This window comes from Lycium barbarum, chromosome 2, assembly GCF_019175385.1.
Source record: "Lycium barbarum isolate Lr01 chromosome 2, ASM1917538v2, whole genome shotgun sequence".
In the NCBI taxonomy this organism is placed as follows: domain Eukaryota; kingdom Viridiplantae; phylum Streptophyta; class Magnoliopsida; order Solanales; family Solanaceae; genus Lycium; species Lycium barbarum.
The window spans coordinates 151,313,853-151,331,273 of NC_083338.1; the positions used below are offsets into that span (position 1 = coordinate 151,313,853).

At 31.2% G+C, this 17,421-nt stretch overlaps 2 protein-coding genes across 2 annotated transcripts; both read right to left on the bottom strand.

The window, feature by feature from the left end:
- Positions 1–3,190: 3,190 nt before the first annotated feature.
- Positions 3,191–5,335, bottom strand: LOC132623949 (peroxidase 64-like). Its single transcript, XM_060338768.1, has 4 exons — positions 5,132–5,335; positions 4,474–4,662; positions 3,864–4,026; positions 3,191–3,588 (listed from the first exon to the last, which is right to left on the bottom strand). Exons 1-4 carry the CDS (start codon positions 5,333–5,335, stop codon positions 3,191–3,193), a joined length of 954 nt encoding a protein of 317 aa, XP_060194751.1.
- Positions 5,336–13,915: 8,580 nt separating this feature from the next.
- On the bottom strand, positions 13,916–16,938 carry LOC132628145 (expansin-A11-like). Its single transcript, XM_060343881.1, has 3 exons — positions 16,671–16,938; positions 15,507–15,828; positions 13,916–14,664 (listed from the first exon to the last, which is right to left on the bottom strand). The coding sequence occupies exons 1-3, from the start codon at positions 16,810–16,812 to the stop codon at positions 14,358–14,360; spliced, it is 771 nt and encodes a 256-aa protein (XP_060199864.1). The 5' UTR covers positions 16,813–16,938; the 3' UTR covers positions 13,916–14,357.
- Between the last annotated feature and the right edge of the window lie 483 nt (positions 16,939–17,421).

A 17,421-nucleotide genomic window follows, 5' to 3' on the forward strand; every position in this document is an offset into this window, starting at 1 on the left:
TATTCTTGATGCTGTGATGAATGTTCAATGTCAGTATGGTATTGGTAAGAATTAAAAAAAATGCTCAAGTCAAATTAAAATTTTCATGAACTTACATCTTGTTAAGGTGCTTCATATTTTGAATCGCTTTAAACTCTATCTCATCCGCTTTTAAATTATTAGTGTAAAGTTCCAAAGATGAGAGTATAAGACAACCGAAAATTGCACCAAGACCAGAATTCTCATCATATATGAAAGACCTCTTAAGGATTGTTATCGCCTCTTCTTTCCTATAAAAGGCAACAAATTCTCGAACATATCTTGAAAATATTTTACGCATCTTAATTCTCTGCAAACAACACAAAGATTAGATCTTTTATTAAGACCACAAGAATTTGAAGAATAAATTATAACTACAAGTCTACACAATACTTACTCTGTTTAACAGTGACAATGAAAAAGATACAAGGAAACAAATTAAAATATTAAGCAAGAGAAAACAAATTTAAAACCACAACAAAACACAAGTAAGGCAGAGAAATCAAAGAATGAGGGTTTAGATGTTGATTTTTTTATTTTTTATTTTATTTTTGAGAAACAAGTCATTCATTTGAGTGTCTAAATAAAAGCATCTATTCTCAACACTTGGTAAAAATTGGATCAAATACTATCCAGAAAACTATCTTCCATTGAGTAGCATGATTAAATTTAAAAACATGGATTTAGCAGCACAAGAGAAAACTTCACGTCTCACCCTAAGCCAAAAAGTGTGCTGGCAGTTGAAGATGAAAAGATAAGGTTTCTTTTTCTTCTGCAAAAATGAGTTGGAATTGTTGCAAAAATAAGCTTAGTGTAGTGTAGCGTAGGTCTGTGTCATTGTGTGTGGGAGTGGAGCAACAAAATGTGACAGAGTACGTACACAAATAAAATAGAGGGTGACGATTAGTGTTTTAAAAGGCGGGGCTTATTATATTTGTCTCGGCAAAGCATAAGCCCCAAGGCACGGGACGTTAGCCCCACGAGTATTTATTTTTTAATATTTCATAAAATAATATAATTACAATAAATATTTTTAAATAAGTAAAATTACATAAAAAATAAAAGAAATAAATGATAATAATTTAAATATGAGGCCTTAAGTATAAACAAATATACAAAAAATTTAGTGTTGTCTTTTTTTTTATTTTCATACTTGTTGTCTTTTGCTAATTCAAGTCAATAAGATACTAGCCATGTATTTAAAGACATTACCTAGGATGTTATTGTAATAACTTTATTTAATAATATGGAGATTTGAGTAGTTTAGTTTAAAGTTTTAAAAATTTCTCTTAAAACGCTGTTTTTTCTTTCTTTTGCTATATATATTTTGTACTTCTTTTACAATCTTCAATAACTATCTAAAGGGTTTACATGTTGATTTTTTTTATTTTTTTTTTTTGAGAAACAAGTCATTCATTTGAATGTCTAAATAAAAGCATCTATACTCAACACTTGGTAAAAATTGGAGCAAATATTATCCAGAAAACTATCTTCCATTGAGTAGCATGATTAAATAAATAAAAAATGGATTTAGCAACACAAGAGAAAACTTCACGTCTCACCCTAAGCCAAAAGTGTGCTGGCAGTTGAAGATGAAAAGATAGGATTTCTTTTTCTTCAGCAAAAATGAGTTGGAATTGGTGCAAAAATAATACTACTCCAATAGTCTTGGGCTGATTTTATTAAGCAAACAAACTTTAAAAATTAATGATGCATTAGTTGTTTAATTTTAAGAAGATGAGAATTGGGTTTTTCTATTTTTTCAAAAAAGGATTTTTAGTTATGTTTTTATTTACCTTCTATATAATTGAGTATGTTATTCGTAAATGTTTCTGTTGGTGGTGCGGACATGTATACTAGACATATATATTCCGTTTAATTAATTACAATTCCATTTAATCTTAGCCTTACATCCGTCAAATCAAACGGCTCAGAATCGCCCAAAATCATGTTTCCATTTTCTTCATGGATTTTTTAAACTTAAAGACAGAGGATATATGGCCTTTTCGGGAGAGGACAAGTCAAATTAAAACCCTTCTATCGCAGTACTAGCCCGGCCAACTTTTTGTATAAATAAGGACTTGACCTAATCTCAATTTTTATTGTTTTTTTGAGTTACCTTAATTTCGTTGGCCCCTCCCCCTGCTCTCTCTGATTTGTGTGGGTTTGCATGTTGTCTGCATATCATAAGAGGGATGGATACCCAGTACGTAGTTCTTGTGTATGAAGTGGTTAACCATGCTTTGTATATTATTCTCTTATTTCTAAAATGAATGCCTGGCAATGTAATGTTTTACATTCAAGGAGATCAAACACTAGGTAATGGAAAAAACGGAGGAAATAAATTGGAGTAATTTTCAATCACTATTTATGTTCACTTCTTATATTAATGCCCCCTCCGTCCCAATTTATGTGATATAGTTTGACTTGACATGGAGTTTAAGAAATAAAGAAAGACTTTTTAATCTTGTGATTTAAAACAAGCTAAAGATATATTTGTGTGGTTATAAATCATCTCGTTAAGCGTAAAAGGTACAGTTTGAAGTTAAATTGTTGTCAAATAAGAAAATGTACCATTTTTTTTTTTAGACAAACTAAAAAGAAAAGTGCATCACATAAATTGGGACAGACTAAAAATATATGTATATCTTCAATTCTTCTCTGAGTAATATGTAAAACTTGCACCAAAACTTAAGTAGAAAGTACGTAAAGACTTAGCACGTCAATGTTTCATTTTCTATTTGGAATTATGAGTCCAACCTTGCTAAACCAAGAAAATACTTTTCATAGTCCCCTCAGTGTATGACAGATGAAAACAAACAAAGAAAATATAAATTTATTTCATCCAGCTTCATTTTACAATTAAATCAATAAAGATGCAAAGAGACACCATCCTCAAATAAATCCTCTCACAAGCTCCTCTCAAACTCACTCTAGATTGTTAACCCCGCAAAAGAATAAAAAGCAAATCAAAATAGAAATTAAAAATACTCAAAGTCTGTGAAAATGTTACCAATCACAAAGCAAACCAACTTATTAACCAGGTTCAACACCTATTTCTTTTATCTTTCACCCAACGTCCGATACTTGCAATGAGCCCGATTAAATTCGAATTCATGCCGAGAAGTTCTATATTGGACAGTAAAATGCTCCATAATAAAGGCAACTCCATTTAATTAACAAATTTACAATCACGCCTTATTTCTTGACCAGAACCCCCGATACTGCTCATTTTGATCATTGAACTAGCAAAAGCTTTAAAGAACTCATTTTGGGAAGTGGCAAAATTTGAAACAAGTGTTTTGGCCCTTGAATTTGTGAGCAAAGTCGAATCCGAAGAGAAAAGCCCCTTCTTCTTCATTACTAACTTGTAATATACGTTATCGAATAAAAATGTTGTAGAATCCAATGTGGACCCTGCATTTTTCACTGTGTTTTTAACGGGGCATACTTTCTTTAAATTAGCTGCAAATGATACATCTAGTGTTGGATCGACGTCGTTTTTCTTATCGAAGTTGTGGATTCTGTTTTCGAAGGATGAACAATGAGAAAATCCAAGAGTGTGTCCTCCTAAATATGAAAAAAAAAAAGAATAGACATATTGTAAGTTTGTTGCACAAAATATATAATTTTTTAATACAATAAGTCACTTATTTGAAAAAATTACTCAACTTTACCTAAATCACAAAAGTCACTAAAGTACATTTTATAATCAAAATATAGCTCAACATTTACATAAGTATCACGAAAATCACTAAATTTATTTATGTAAGCAAAAGAATTGTTTTGTGACTTTCTGTGGTACTTAGATATTTTTTTGAAACTAACTTATATAGATTCTTTACCTGAAAGTGCAACTAAATCATCCAAAGAAAGGCCTCTCTGGGAGAAGCTTTGTTGTAACTGAGAGATGTTGAAAGTTGGACCAGGTAATTGTCTTGTTTCAGTGGCCTTAGAAACTCGTCCATCTTTTCTACCTTTCGGCACGGCCCAAGTAGGTCCTCCAGACTAAAACCATTGAGCAAATAAATAAGTGATTCCAACATAAGTCTTGAGAGCCTCTAAAATACAGCAACATGAACATAGTCAACATATTTTGAAAGTAATAGTCGTATTATTGTAGAATTATATTCTTCTTCATTAAGAATTTTAGGCGTGCCCTATTTGGACACTGCTATTTAACTTGTATCCATTTTTTTTTTTTATTGGGAACAAATTTAGATATGTAGTGTCTGAATTTTAGTTATGTGTGCCTGAAATTTAAGCAAAAATGATTAAACTTTAGCCGTTTAAAACATTTCAGACAACTTTTTCGGTAACTTAAAAGGTCGTCTGAAAATCGACTAGCCATTTTTCAATCGATAAAGTTTTCTATGGCGCTAATTCAAATTAATCGAGTCGGAGTCTAGACCCCGAATACTTATATGAAAAATGTTTTGTTACAATAGAACTCACAAGAGTAACAGCATCTCTGGCTGCGACAGCCAAAATATCAGCACACGAGACAACTCCTGGGCATATATTTTCGATTTCTTTCTTAGCATCATCAATAACATAAAAAGCATGTAGTGAAATGTTAGGAGGTCCATCCTTCTCTGCTTGGTTATTTTTTGTCGAATTCAGCAACACAGAACCGTCACAACCCTTCGATATAAAAAAAATAAAAAAATAACACCATCAGATATATAAAAATAACACATAATAAGTATGTCCTAAGATTACAGCATAAAATATAATGATCATTGTAAAAGAAAGTGAAAGTTTTCACTAGTTAGTTTAAGTTTTATGCACCGACCACAATGTAAGAGATATTTCCAAATCATGTCATTCATAAGATAATTATGACTAAATTGTATAACAACAACTATGCCTCAATTTCAAACTCAAATTAGGGTCGACTGTATTAAACTGACCATGGTGTTGCTCAAGTTAAGCTCATCTCAGTGTACATCTTTATGATAAACATTAGTAATTGGTAAACTAATAAAAATCGTAACTCACAAGCTAACACGGGTTAAACTACACTGATAGTGAATAATATTTTAAAATTATCAATGTATATAACTTAAATCATTTCGATGTTAAATAACAATGTATAGGAGTAGAAGTTTACCCTGACGAAACAATCATGGAAATGCATCCTCAATAGAGCAGCTGGAACTGTTTTATCATTTGACATTGCTTTTTTAACAACTTGTGTGATGGTGAACTCAGCCTTGGGACAAGTTTTATCATAGTAATTGGAGCTAAGGGCATTCACACATGAAAATAGCACAAAAACAATTACAAAAGCAACAAGAAATCTTTGTAATGCCATCACAATTATCAAATATTGAAAGCTTGTATTTTTTTGTAGGTAGCTATTGAGTGTGAGAACTAAGGAACTATCCTATGAGTATTTAAAGGGAAAACATAGAGGGCAAAATTATGTAGACAATAGGAATAGTTGTTATCGGAATCTCATCATATGTTTGTAAGTAAGTTTGGTGATCTAGGACCACTAGAGTGACAATTAAAACTGGAGTTCTTTAACACATTTTTTAAATTTATTTTTTGTTTTATATGAGGTATGTTAATTATCTTAAGCAAGAAATGATCCCAGTTCTAATAATCACTAATTTTATTTCTATTGGCAACTCACACACAAAGGGGAAAACCAATGGTTGCTCAATCCCCACATGGGAATCAAGTTCAACACATTTTTATTTAATTATATATGAGGTATGTTCATTTTTTTCCAACAAGGAAAAAAAAATCTCAGTTCCAATAATTAGAACACTCTACAATTAAATGTAATAGAAAATTTAACAAGAGTCTCTTAGCTAGGGTAGGGAAGTATGTTTATGGCATAAAGTGATATAAACTTTTAATTGAATTTATATATGTACTTAATTAATTAACTACTTCTCCCAATTATTCACATTAGAGTTGACCCGCCGCGCGTCTCAAGAAACCCTCAATAAAATAGTAAAGCATAATTAGGCTAAGGCTGCTAAGCTAGAGAATTCGGTGATATTACTTTACTGAAAAAATAGAAATGTTGGCATGTAATAATTAATACACACAGAGAAACGAGTGAAGCTCAAAAAAGGAAGAAAAAAATAACCTAAAAAATTGATGCACGTCGGTGTTTATAATATTCTTATCATTTCCATTTTTACGAATATTAGTCTCTATAAACGTGCAGTTGCACGTTATTCTCAATCAAACTCAATCATAGTAAAAAAAAAATATATTAGATAATATTATTTGTAATTATATATATTTGTTTTATGAGTTAACAAAATATTCCTATGGTATAGAATTGTATATACTTAATACTTCTTTGAAATTGATATTATAGATATTTATTTTTTTCTTCTTTTGCCCCATATATAAAACATGTTACGACTAAGATAATGCAATATTAGAGATTAAGTGATCATATGTTTATTTATTGTCATTTACAGATACATAAGTGTTGAAAATCGTTACTAAACAAAATTATATTATAAAAATATCAATAAGTTTTAAGAGTATTTAGTTATTTAATTAAAAAAAAATTAGGTTTATCACAAAAATAAGGTATAATAATATTATTTATTAAAAATAAAAAGGATCAGAAGAAAAACACGAACATAATTTCGAGGCTAATCCATATTTTTCCTCATTGTTTTTAACTGCTTATTTCCGTATTAGCTATTGTGATTACATATATGTTGTGTCTATTAGAATCCTTGTTTACATGCATTTTGTAAGTCTTTATTACTATTTTAGTTGATTTCAAAGTCTTAAATATTACAATTATAATTTTAAACTAAGGGCATAAAGGTTGTCAAATATTTGAAGGATATTTTGGTCAACTGCATACGTGAACCATCGCCTCTTGCGTTTTTATATTCTATTATTGATTCTCTTCCAATGACCAATACCTTTATTATCCATTGATCATCGGACTTTCTTATATTATTTATAGGCACGTATTCTTTCGCCAAATCTGGTTCCACTGCTATTTCAAAGCACCTGTAATAATTAAGAAAAATTTGCAAAACAATGTCTACTTTAAATATAGATTATTTTTTATTATCTAATACAGTTGATTTACTTTATTAGAAGCATGTGTGTAGTAATTTTCTAGCGAGGAGAGGCAACTTTGTTTAGCTGCTAGGTATTTCATTCAATAGAAATATAATTAGTAATAATTAGTAACGTTCTTTAATAGGAATAGTGATAAAGTGTATTTGCCTGTTGCAATAGAAATAGGTTAGTGAAAATAGTAATAATTAGTAACTTTTTAAGCAAAACAAAAGAGGAAAAGTGGCAACATTCTTTACTACATAGGGATAAGGATATAAGTCGGTTGTTTCAATACAAACAGGATTAGTATAATTAGTAACGTTGAGTCAGTTGTTAGTTAGTTCACTCGTAATAGAAGTAATTAATAAAGGTACAAATGTCGTTCAATATTTGAAGGTTATTTTGGTCAATCAACATTTATATTCATGCTTTTATAATAATATAGATATAGATAGATAGATTGAGACAAACGCAATAACAATAGGAAAGGTATTAAGTTATATAGTCTCAACTCTTAAACTTTCCCCTTTTTTGATATAAAATCTTTCTTATTAGCACACATTACCTTCTTATATTTTTATTTCTTTTTATAAAAGTTAAATCATTTTGGGCCGGTCTTTATATTTTGCCCCTCATTTATGCCTTCTTTAATTTTTGCCCTTGCCGCCTGTTTAATGAAAGTTTTTTGATGAAATTACCCTTACCCCATTAAAACTCTTTCTATTTCGTCATTTGCCCTTTTCTTTTCTTTTTTTGCTTCTTCGTTCCTCCTCTGTTTTGTGTTTGTCTTATCTGTTCTAAAATTTAGGTACGAATTTGGATCTTTTGCTCGTTTCAATATTTGTTTTTATGTTAAATTGTTGTTTGTTGAATTGATATCTTTGTCTTCTTCGTTTTTTATATTTAATTGATCCTTTTTTATTTAAAATTATAGTGTTTTGTTACAGTGTCTGTATGAATTTTTGAACTTTAGTTTCATTTCCCATGTATATATTTTGGTTTTTTGAATGTCGTATTATGAATGTCGTAATATGTTTTAGTTGATTTTGATATGCGTTTTGGTTTTCTCTTTGTTGAATCTTTGAAGTTTTGCCTCTGAATAGCTGTTTTATGTTGTTGCTGTTGTTTTTGTTTAATAATCTGGTTTTCATGAAGACTGTGTTTGTCTGAGGCAACATATGTCGGGTCCGGCAGAGTTCTTGGTTTTTGAAACTGAAGTTATGCCGGTTCCGGCATAAAGTTATGCCTGTTCCGGCATAACTTCATGAATTAAGTTAATTTATGTGTGTCTTGGTGTTTTGGTGTTGTCTTGTTAATAATTTTGGGTTTTATGCAATCTTATGTGTTTTTGGTGTTGTTTTGTTAATAATGTTTTGTTTTGGTTATGAAAAATGAAAGTTTGCCTCTCACGGCATACATTGTAATTTTGTAAACTGAAGTTTTTCCCCTTCCGACAGACTTTTCTAGTTCTTAACACTTGCGTAAATTTTTGTTTTGCTCATGAAAATGAAAGTTTGCCTCTAACAGCATACTTTGTTCTTTTGTAAAGTGAACTTCTGCCTCCTCCGGCAGACTTGTCTAATTCTTAACACTTGTGTACTTTTTTATTTTGCTTATGAAAATGAAAGTTGCCTCTAACAGCATACTTTGGTCTTTTGCAAAGTGAACTTCTGCCTCCTCCGGCATACTTTTCTAGTTCTTAACACTTGTATACTTGATGTTTTGCTTATGAAAATGAAAGTTTGCCTCTAACAGCATACTTTGTTCTTTTGTAAAGTGAACTTCTGCCTCCTCCGGCAGACTTGTCTAATTCTTAACACTTGTGTACTTTTTTATTTTGCTTATAAAAATGAAAGTTGCCTCTAACAGCATACTTTGTTCTTTTGTAAAGTGAACTTCTGCCTCCTCCGGCATACTTTTCTAGTTCTTAACACTTGTATACTTGATGTTTTGCTTATGAAAATGAAAGTTTGCCTCTAACAGCATACTTTGTTCTTTTGTAAAGTGAACTTCTGCCTCCTTCGGTAGACTTGTCTAATTCTTAACACTTGTGTACTTTTTTATTTTGCTTATGAAAATGAAAGTTGCCTCTAACAGCATACTTTGTTCTTTTGTAAAGTGAACTTCTGCCTCCTCCGGCAGACTTGTCTAATTCTTAACACTTGTGTACTTTTTTATTTTGCTTATGAAAATGAAAGTTGCCTCTAACAGCATACTTTGTTCTTTTGTAAAGTGAACTTCTGCCTCCTCCGGCAGACTTGTCTAATTCTTAACACTTGTGTACTTTTTTATTTTGCTTATGAAAATGAAAGTTGCCTCTAACAGCATACTTTGTTCTTTTGTAAAGTAAACTTCTGTCTCCTCCGGCATACTTTTCTAGTTCTTAACACTTGTATACTTGATGTGTTGCTTATGAAAATAAAAGTTTGACTCTAACGGCATACTTTGTTCTTTTGCCAGGCGAACTTCTACCTCCTTCGGCATACTTGTTCAGAACTTTGCCTGATTATTTTTTGTCAACTGAAGTTACTGTAATTTCAAGTCTAAGTCATTGAGCATTGTATACTAATCAAATGGAACGTATAAACTAGTCAAAATCAAAATAAAGCACTAAATTTGATCAATTCTATGTTGTTGAGTAAAATTATGATTCGCAATGTTGAATCTCAACTGAATAGACTGATTAGTTATATATCAAGTTGTATTTTCTATCAGTTGTTTAGTTCATAGAAGAGGATTTGTTGTTATTTTCAAATATTAACAAATCTAAACTTAATAAAACATCAAATTGAGTTGAATTACGTTCAATTGAAACGCTATATATTATGTATTTACCTTTTCTGACGTTGTAGCAGCAAAATCAATGGAGATTTCTCCGATGAAATGTTGGAACGATGGAACGATTGAAAGGTTTGTTGTTGGAATGATGGATAGGTTTAATTGGATGTTTGGGGTTCGTTACAGACTTTCAGGTTTTTATATCTTATGGGTAGGGGTAGTAACGTCTTTTTCTTATTATCTTTTAGCTCAGAAGGGAAAATATTAAAGACCACGCATTACAGGGGCAAAAATTAAAGACCAGCGTATTTGAAGGGCATTCACGCCAATTGCCCATCAGAAAATTTCAATTTCAATTGCTTGAGCACACTGATTACAAATTCTTGCAAATAACAAGTAAGGCGAATTTTGCTTTAGGTTAAACAAACTTAATGACCATAATACAAACGTATAGAAAAGGAAAAAAAAAAAAAAAAAAGAACAAGTATGCTTGATGCAGATACAAATTAAATAGAGAGACCTCGTAACGTACTGATTTTTAAGATACAAAACTTATTACCATAATTTGATTCGTAGTGTAACTATTAAAACCTCCTTGTATAAAAGTCTACTACTATATATACACCAAATACCTAAAGAAGTCTCTCTCCCTCTCTTTCTTTCCTCCTCTCTCCATTAATTATAATTCCTTCATGGATTTTTCTGGAAGAAGTTTCTACCATCCAAGGACATTCGATCATGATGATATACCAATGGTACGTAGAAGATACAGCAATAATTTTCACTACGATGGAGACAACAACAATAATTGGGAAGAAGAGTATGTGATTAAGCTTTTAATCAAAGAAGCTTCATATATTAATCGACTGAACGACAATTTTCCATATGCTTCGAAGGGGCTTTATCGCGTGATCGTGAGCGACGAGAGCGGGAGAGAGTTCAGGACAAGGAGGAGAATTGGAACGCCAGTGCCAGCATGGAACGAGGATATTGAGATGCCTTTCAGTAGTTATCCTATTGGTCAAAAATTGATGTTGATGGTGATTTGTGAAAATTGCTACGACGATCCAGGAACTTCTACGGGTGAAGTTGTGGTTGGGAGGGCTACAATTCCAGTGCCTTTGGAGGTACAACGTGAGAAAAAAAGAGTAATTGAATTAGTGAAACTTGTTGGGGTCGAGAAGAGGGTGGAAGCACTTATTAAGTTTCAAACCTCGCTCACAAGAAGAAGATGTTATAGATTAGGAAATTTTTCTTGTCTTGATTAGTATTAACATTTTTCTTTGTTGCATGCATTAGTGCTTTTATAAAAGTTAGGCTTGTTTTACATGTTCTTTCTCTAAGTATTAGTTAGAATAGCGTGTTCCAGTCCATTGTCTCGGGATTTAATGGGTTCAACTTCAAGATTTCTCAGCATTACACTCATTGTTTTATCAAAATTATGAATTCGAATCTAATATAAGTAGAGATTTTGAGTAAGATATATATATATATATATATATATATATATATATATATATATATATATATATATATATATATATATATATAAAAGTGGGTTAAATCCATACTTCGTCGTCAGTCTCCCTTAAAAAAAAAAAGATAGGGTGGGCCCCATACTAAAAACACCAAGCAATATAAAAATAATAATAATAATAATAAGGTGGGGCCCATACTAAAAACACCAAGCAATATTAAAAAAAATAAGGTGGGAAAAAAGTGGACCCCACAGTATCCAAACTCATGTAAAAAAAAAAGTGGACCCCATATTAAAAAAAAAAGCAACATCAAAAAAAAAAAACGTGCACCCCATATTAAAAAATCAAACAATATTCATGTAATTCTCAAAGTATTCTCATTAAGTCAATAATGGTGGATTCATTGTCACATGCGTATCAATCCATTAGTGGGAGCAAATGAAATTATTGTACAGCAAAAAACGTGGACCCCATATTATACTTTTCTTCAAAAGGTTAAGTAGTCAAACCATACAATTTCCTTGCTTTTCTTATATTAGCCTGAGATCTAATCTAGATATTTAACTGTCGTATTTGTTATTCCGCCATGTCATTTATTTGTTATGTTTACTAAAATGAATATACTTAAAATATTTATATTTTAAAATAAGATAGAATCTAATTAATTTTTTATTTTTTTCCTTACTCTAATAAATGTGAAAAAAGATTAATGTCGTAAAAGAAAAAATAATATTAAATGGAGATCAAATAATTAATAAGGTAAATTAGTCAAATTCTAATTCTAATTGACGTTTCCTTAAAAAACCGTGCAAAAGACAACATGACAAGTAAAATGAGCTAAACCAAGAATATTTACCAAAAATTAAAAAATAGTAGTTCTTCGTTTAAATAGAAAATCAAATTTCTACTTTGTTTCGTTTTAAACATGTAAAATTAATTTAATAATTTCAATTAGAATTATCCAAATCAAAATTTGATAAAAAATAATAAGAATTGTTTAGGTCCAATCTACATACATTAGTAATAGAATATTTTACACCTTTAAATTAATCGAATTAAAATTCGCAGTATCAACTGATGCTTAAATATTGCTATTGTTTTATCTCAAGGAGAGAAAAATAGTTTCCTTTTAAACAAGTCTTCTCTTTTAATAAATTTTTGCCAACTTTGTATTCGTAGCAAACACTAATATAATAAAGTTTTGAATACGAAGCACAAACTACAATACTAGATTAATCGTGTTTTGAACATAATATATATATATATATATATATATATATATATATATATATATATATATATATATATTCGCCCCTGGGAGTAGATATATGCTTTGGGTTTAAGTTGTAGACACGGATACAATAATTTTTTTTCTTACATTTATAATGATAGGTTAGTATTTTTTTTTTATGAAGTTATCAACTAATTTTATCATAATAATTTACTTATAATTACCATATAAGTTATCTAATAATCATACTTGTCAATACGCATACCTTAAATTCTAGCTCATGCGCTTTTATTGCTGCATATATAGTACGAAATACTATTATTGGGAAATTGTGGATGACAAGTGTCGAAAGGTATTATTTTTACCCTTTTCTTCCTATTTCTTTCTAAAGAAAAAGGAAAATTTCGTTCCCAAGAAGAATATTTGATATTCTATTGTGCACATCTCCCCATAATTTTTCGCGGAAAAAAAGCTTTTTAAGAGGAGAAAAATACTCCAAGAGTTCCAGGTAATAGAGGACACCTAGTATCTTTAGAATCTGGAAATCAGACCAAAAATCAATAATCGGTATAGTTCGATTTATTAAGTTAAATCAGAGGATAATCCACGCCATTAATTAAGGGAAAGAATTTTTTCACGGATTTCCCTTCAAAGCCGCTGATCTTTAATTTTCAGCCCTCAAAATTATTGGTCTTTAATTTTTGTCTTTCGCTTAAAAAAGTAGTCGAAAATACCCAATGTTCTGGGTTCGAACCCCCGCTCAGTAAAAAAAAAAATATTTCAAGGCAAGGCTTCGCCAAAATTTTGCCTTAAGGCAGAAGTTTGTCTTGCGAAATTTTGCAATGCAATTTTTTTATTTTACTTTGCTGGAATTCTACGGCCTAACTTTTGCACGAATAGGCCTAATTTGCTACGAGTTCTTTTTTTTTTAGTCTGTCAGGGTTCGAACTCAGAACCTCGGGATATTTTAGGCGAAGGGAAAAATTAAAGCCCAGCAATTTCAGGGACAAAAATTAAAGACCACCCGTGAATAAGGGAATCGTGCAAATTTCTCACCCACTCTTAATAATCATTGGTGATTAGGGCTGAGGCCAAGAAACCGTGTTTATAGACTTTCTCAAGGCCCAGGAATAACGGGTAAGCCCAAAGTTCCAAAGGCAAGAGTATAATCAGAAAATTCCAAGAATCTGCACACTGAAGACAAATTCTTGCAAATAACAAGTAAGGGGAATCTTTAATTCATTGTTTTAGGTTAAACTGAAACTCAATCTTGCTTGGCTAAAACTTAAACAAACTTAATGTACTTTAATGGAAAGGAAACTTAACCAAGACCCCTTTAATCATACAACTAATATATCAACAAAAAAAGACGTTCATTTGATACAAGATAATAATATGAGAAGTATAACATGAAAAATGACATATAACAAACGTACAGAAAATGGAATTGTTTAAAAAATATGCTTGATGCAGCTACAACATTTGCATCAAATACAAAGTGTCTTATTGCAATCCTTTGATATATCAAAAATAAAAATGCAAATTTCACACTACTCTACATACACACAATAATTGAACATGTTTATGTTTTTCAGCAGCTTTGGACTAGAGTTCATGGGCTTTACGCTTTTGCAAAAATCAAGATTCCACCAACAATCGGGCCAGTATATTTCGAATATCAAATAAAACGGGAAAGGGGCGGGCTGCTTTCAGTAAAACAGTAAGCGCGCCGCAGCCCAACACGTGTAAACTCACAAACTTTAAATTCCGGACTCGAACTTTTCAAACTTTTTTAATTAGAAGTTAAGAGAGGTTGAATATGTTTGCCCAAATTGCCAGCTGGATGGGACAGCATTTAAGAATGTTTTAGTGACACCATCAGAGGTAGTGACCTTAAAAGACAAGGACTGTCCATTGAGAAATGCATTGGATTGCCAATTGGCCCCCCAGTTTCTAGACATTGCCATCCAGTTTGTTCTTGAGCCTTTAATTTGCACAGATTGTACTGATCCAGCCCCTCCTACATTGCTTATCATCAATAGCTCAAAGTAGTTCCTTCCATGGATTGTGAATCTAACTCCACCTTTTTTCACACATGGAATCCTGCAAACACCCAAATTTCAAGTCAAATTGCTAAGAATTTGTGCATATTCTAAGCCAACACACATTTTAGCGTACAGAATTCTTATACTATACGTAATTTCACGTGTTATATTACTATAAGTAAACATTACTACAAAATAGGTGGTTTCAAAAACATTACTACAAAATAGGTGGTTTCAAAAACATTACTACAAAATAGGTGGTTCGAACTAAATCTGTATACATTAAAATGAGTTGAGCCACAATCCATCCGTCCAGTTTTTTGGATCAAGATAAGCAAGCTAAGTTGGGCTAAATAATGAATGATAGTAAAGTATTTACACTTATAGCCCCTTTTGAGGCTGCCTATTAATTATGTGTCTATTGGATTAAATTTTGTCTTTAAAAGTAGTTGGATATATCCTCCTTTTTGTAGACAAAATATGGCCCACTAGGCTAATAGGGAAAAAAATTTAAATAGCCGTAAAAAAGGGTCATTTATGCAAATGGCCCAACGAAATCTAACACAGCCAACTCAAAATTATTTTTATTTGTTTATTATTCTCTTATCACTTATCTCACTACCAAATCAAATTGTTTGTTTATCACTAGTTCACTACTATATTAACCAGCCAATCTACAAAGAACAATTATATGTTTCTGTACAATTTCTTATGGATTAATTTGAGCTACATAGGCTATCTAAATTAGTCCCGTCTTTTAGACAGACTAACTTGAGATATGCTTAGCTTGACTTGCCCATGAATATATGCCCAGATTAATTCATTCAAACTGAAATAGATATGACAAATCATATCTTTATCAGATAATTCGACAACCTTAAATTATAATAAGAAAAATACCTTTGGTAGAGGACTGGAACAATGCCACCTCTGTAAATACCAATGTGTTCCCAAGCAGGTTGAGCCATGTCAAAATGGGGCCTTGGGGGATTGCACCATCCACCATTGTTGCTAGGAAGTGCAAAGTTTGGAGGGCAAAAATTTGTGGCTGTAATTGTAATAGATGTCCCCTTTATGCACCATTTAGGGTCTTGATTGTAATCACACATGATTTTGTAACATTGGCCACATGATGCTCCATCGTTGAACAATGCAGTACTCAATGCAGCAGTGTTTGTACCATATCCTGTTGAGTACAAGTTTCCATAGCCACAAGCACCCCCTGTCCCACATAAGAAGAAAAACGACATATGCTTTGTCAATAATAAAAATTTAGGTCATTTTTATAATTACTCTCTCATTTTTTATAGCGACATCTAGACGTGAGCTTTTAGAAAAAAATAAAAAGAATTAGGGCATATCTCATTTTGGAAACATATAGTAGTATCATTTGTTAATAATCAAGATTCGGGTCGTTTTCACCATTCAATCATTTTATATGACAATATTTGATTGGATAAAAAATTTAACAAAATAAAGACTTTTACGGTATTTTCCCATTTGAGAAACAAATCTTATCAAGGTTCATGTCTTTTTCACTGCTCTCCCATTTTCTATGGCGCTAGTTAACTGGAAATAAAGTTCTAAAAAAAATAAAGACAAATCGTATCACTTGTTAATAATCAAGATTGATGTCATTTTCACTAATTGCTCATTTTATACGTCGGTATTTGATTTGGATATGAAATTTAATAAAAAATATTTTTTTTAGAATATACCAAAAGTACCTTAGTACTTGTGGTCTTAGATGTACCATATGACATTTCTATAACGATAAGAGCATGTCACTACTGAGGATAAAATAGAATGTTTAAAAGATAAAGGAGTATCCAAATATCAAAAGTCAAAACATATAGGTATTTTCGTAATAGACTAAGGTGACATTGTTTGAAACCCCAAATCATGTCTATTTGGATGATTTGGAATTTCATCCCATGGTTTGAAACCATGAGATGAAATCGCATGTCCAAATGCTGATTTCAAACCATAGTTTCAAATCGCAGGTCCAAACGCCTACTAAAAAAGAAAGTGAAATAAAACAGACTATTATAATTCTGTACTTACCCATTGTGCCAGAAGCATCAGATCCACCATAGAAAGTAGCATGAGCACTCATCAATCCAGAAGCTCTGAAAGCATTTGCACTCAATAAAATGTTGCAAAAACCAACTATGAAACACAATGCTAAAATGCCAATATTGGCCATTTTCTTAAGAAAAGTAGCAGAAGAAAAAGAAGAGGAAGAAGAAGAAGAACTGAGATTGGTGAAGATTTGAGGAACTGGAAACGCTATCTGTTGTAGAAATTATGGCTAAGCCAAGAAAAGTAGCTGATACTACTTATATAGAGAGTTGGGCTATTTAATACAACCAACCTCACATGTGATACAGCAAATTGGGTGGGAAGAAAACAAAGACACCACATTTATTTTTAAAGGGTAAGGTATTAAGAGTCACGATCTTTAATTTATGGGTTCTGAATTATATTTTGTTTTTTATTTACTGAGTTTTGAATAGATTATGAGTAATACATATTAAATAAGAAATTTAATATAAATGTAGGGTTAATACAAGAACTCATAACTACCGGCTCCGTCCTTATAAGGGATAATTTCACTTTGAAACCCTTTGGGTTATTGATAACTTTAGTTTTCGCGCATGTGATATTTCATTGAGCATATTTAATTTTGAATTAATAAAAAAGTGTGTTTTCTTATTATATTTTTGAACTAATCATTTTGATTTTCATATTAGTACTATTATGTGCATAATTCATTATAATTTTCACAAATCGTCAAATTAAAAAGTCTAGCTTT

Excerpts from the sequence above, each read along its gene's own strand:
- LOC132623949 (XM_060338768.1), bottom strand. The coding sequence starts at position 5,335 with ATGGCATTACAAAGATTTCTTGTTGCTTTTGTAATTGTTTTTGTGCTA. Across the intron at positions 4,027-4,473 it reads CCAGAGATGCTGTTACTCTT|TCTGGAGGACCTACTTGGGC; the intron begins GTGAGTTCTATT and ends CAATGGTTTTAG. Across the intron at positions 3,589-3,863 it reads TGATTTAGTTGCACTTTCAG|GAGGACACACTCTTGGATTT; the intron begins GTAAAGAATCTA and ends TTTCATATTTAG.
- LOC132628145 (XM_060343881.1), bottom strand. The coding sequence starts at position 16,812 with ATGGCCAATATTGGCATTTTAGCATTGTGTTTCATAGTTGGTTTTTGC. Across the intron at positions 15,829-16,670 it reads TGATGCTTCTGGCACAATGG|GGGGTGCTTGTGGCTATGGA; the intron begins GTAAGTACAGAA and ends TATGTGGGACAG. Across the intron at positions 14,665-15,506 it reads GTTCCAGTCCTCTACCAAAG|GATTCCATGTGTGAAAAAAG; the intron begins GTATTTTTCTTA and ends GGGTGTTTGCAG.